General features: G+C 56.0%; 1 protein-coding gene across 1 annotated transcript; it reads left to right on the top strand.

The window, feature by feature from the left end:
• Positions 1 to 424: 424 nt before the first annotated feature.
• On the top strand, positions 425 to 1,051 carry DICSQDRAFT_166238 (uncharacterized protein; the record flags this gene model as incomplete). Its single annotated transcript, XM_007361759.1, has 1 exon — positions 425 to 1,051. One exon carries the CDS (start codon positions 425 to 427, stop codon positions 1,049 to 1,051), a length of 627 nt encoding a protein of 208 aa, XP_007361821.1.
• Between the last annotated feature and the right edge of the window lie 452 nt (positions 1,052 to 1,503).

The following is a 1,503-nucleotide window of genomic DNA, read 5'->3' as shown; positions in this document are numbered from 1 at the left end:
TCGTTATTGTCCTGTGACTATGTTCTCCGATTAGTCAGCGACCGTGTACTTTAGTATATAAGGACAGGTCTTGCACTGGGCACCCCAGTTTGACCTCTTGTACCAATCAAGCGTTCTCACTCCCTAGACCCCTAGTGACCTCGAACCCCCAGACCCCCAGTGAACCAGTGTGCTAAGCTTGTCATCAGTCTGCGTCCTCATTGTGCATAACCTGCACACGACCCCTTGAGTGCTGACACGCTTCGCTGTAACAGAGGAGAGCACTACTGAACAGCAGTCGGGGCAACAATTGCAACCACCACCACCTGAACCCGCGAACCAACAATATGCGCAACCGTCGGTTGCAGAGGTCGTGGACGAGTCACCGTCCCGACTAAATACAGCCTACGAAACGGCGACCGAGCAACTGCAGGAGTTGCCGGACATGGGCCTCGGATTGATACAGGATGGGGAAACTGTTCAACCGAACAGTAATCCTGCCCCTGAATTTCATCAACGGTTAGAGGCCGCACTGGCTCGTACTCGAGACCAGCGCGAGCAGAACGCGGGCATTGCGGATCAATCGAACCGCGTTGCGTCTCGTCCTGGAAGCCGGGAGTCACCTACGACCCTCGCCTCGAGGACACCACCGTCGTATCCCCCAGGATATGGACCGCGAACTATCCGATCGCCCGCGCCGAATCCGCTGAACCAACAGTCGGCCGCGACGGTTAGGGTCACCAACGTGGCGGCCCAGCCAGAACGTCGCCGGAGCGTCCACTTTGGACAGGATAACGCCCACCGCGCGCCGACGAGATCGTCGCCGTTAGCGGCCTACCCTCCCTACGTCGCACTCGGTGTGTCAGCACCGCCCACTCACGTTCATTCGAACATGGGCTCGATAAGTGGGCATCGCAACCGGCCTAGTGCACCACAGGTGCATCCAGCCGCTTCGGCCACCCCGTACGTAGGAGCGACGTCCAACATTGGTGGATATCAGCTGCCTCTACTGGGTGCGCCGAGCCAGGTAGTGTTAGCTGCAGTGGGCCTCAAAGGGGTCACAATGGCCTAAGTCGAGCTCTGTAAGTCTTTTCATTGCAAGGAAACTGTGCTACACACCTAAGTCGAGCTCTGTAAGTCTTAAGGACCACAGAGTCGACTCAGGCGCAGATGACAGCGCACAGAGCGCGTGGGAACTAGCTAACACGACCATACACTAAGTGGCGCTGGAATGGCGCCAAACGGACCAGAAGTGGGTAAGGTAGACACTACTCTAGAGTGCAGTCAGATCTACAGAAATGGAGACTACTGGTGAAAGAAATGCGGTATCTCTATGTAAACGGGAGTTGTGACTATACGAAACTTACTGTAGGTAGCGGACAGCGCAAACCATGTATGGCATGAAGTGGGGCTTGGTGCGATTAAAATCGACGGCGCTACAGCACCGACTCCAACACTCCCCCCTAATCCATCAAGTCCCCAATCCAAGCATCTTCACCATCTCAAGCACCTTGGGCTTGGGCA

Source organism: Dichomitus squalens (genome assembly GCF_000275845.1).
Source record: "Dichomitus squalens LYAD-421 SS1 unplaced genomic scaffold DICSQscaffold_3, whole genome shotgun sequence".
In the NCBI taxonomy this organism is placed as follows: Eukaryota; Fungi; Basidiomycota; class Agaricomycetes; order Polyporales; family Polyporaceae; genus Dichomitus; species Dichomitus squalens.
The sequence above is the reverse complement of the archived record's forward strand: the minus strand, read 5'-3'. Positions and strand labels throughout refer to the sequence as shown.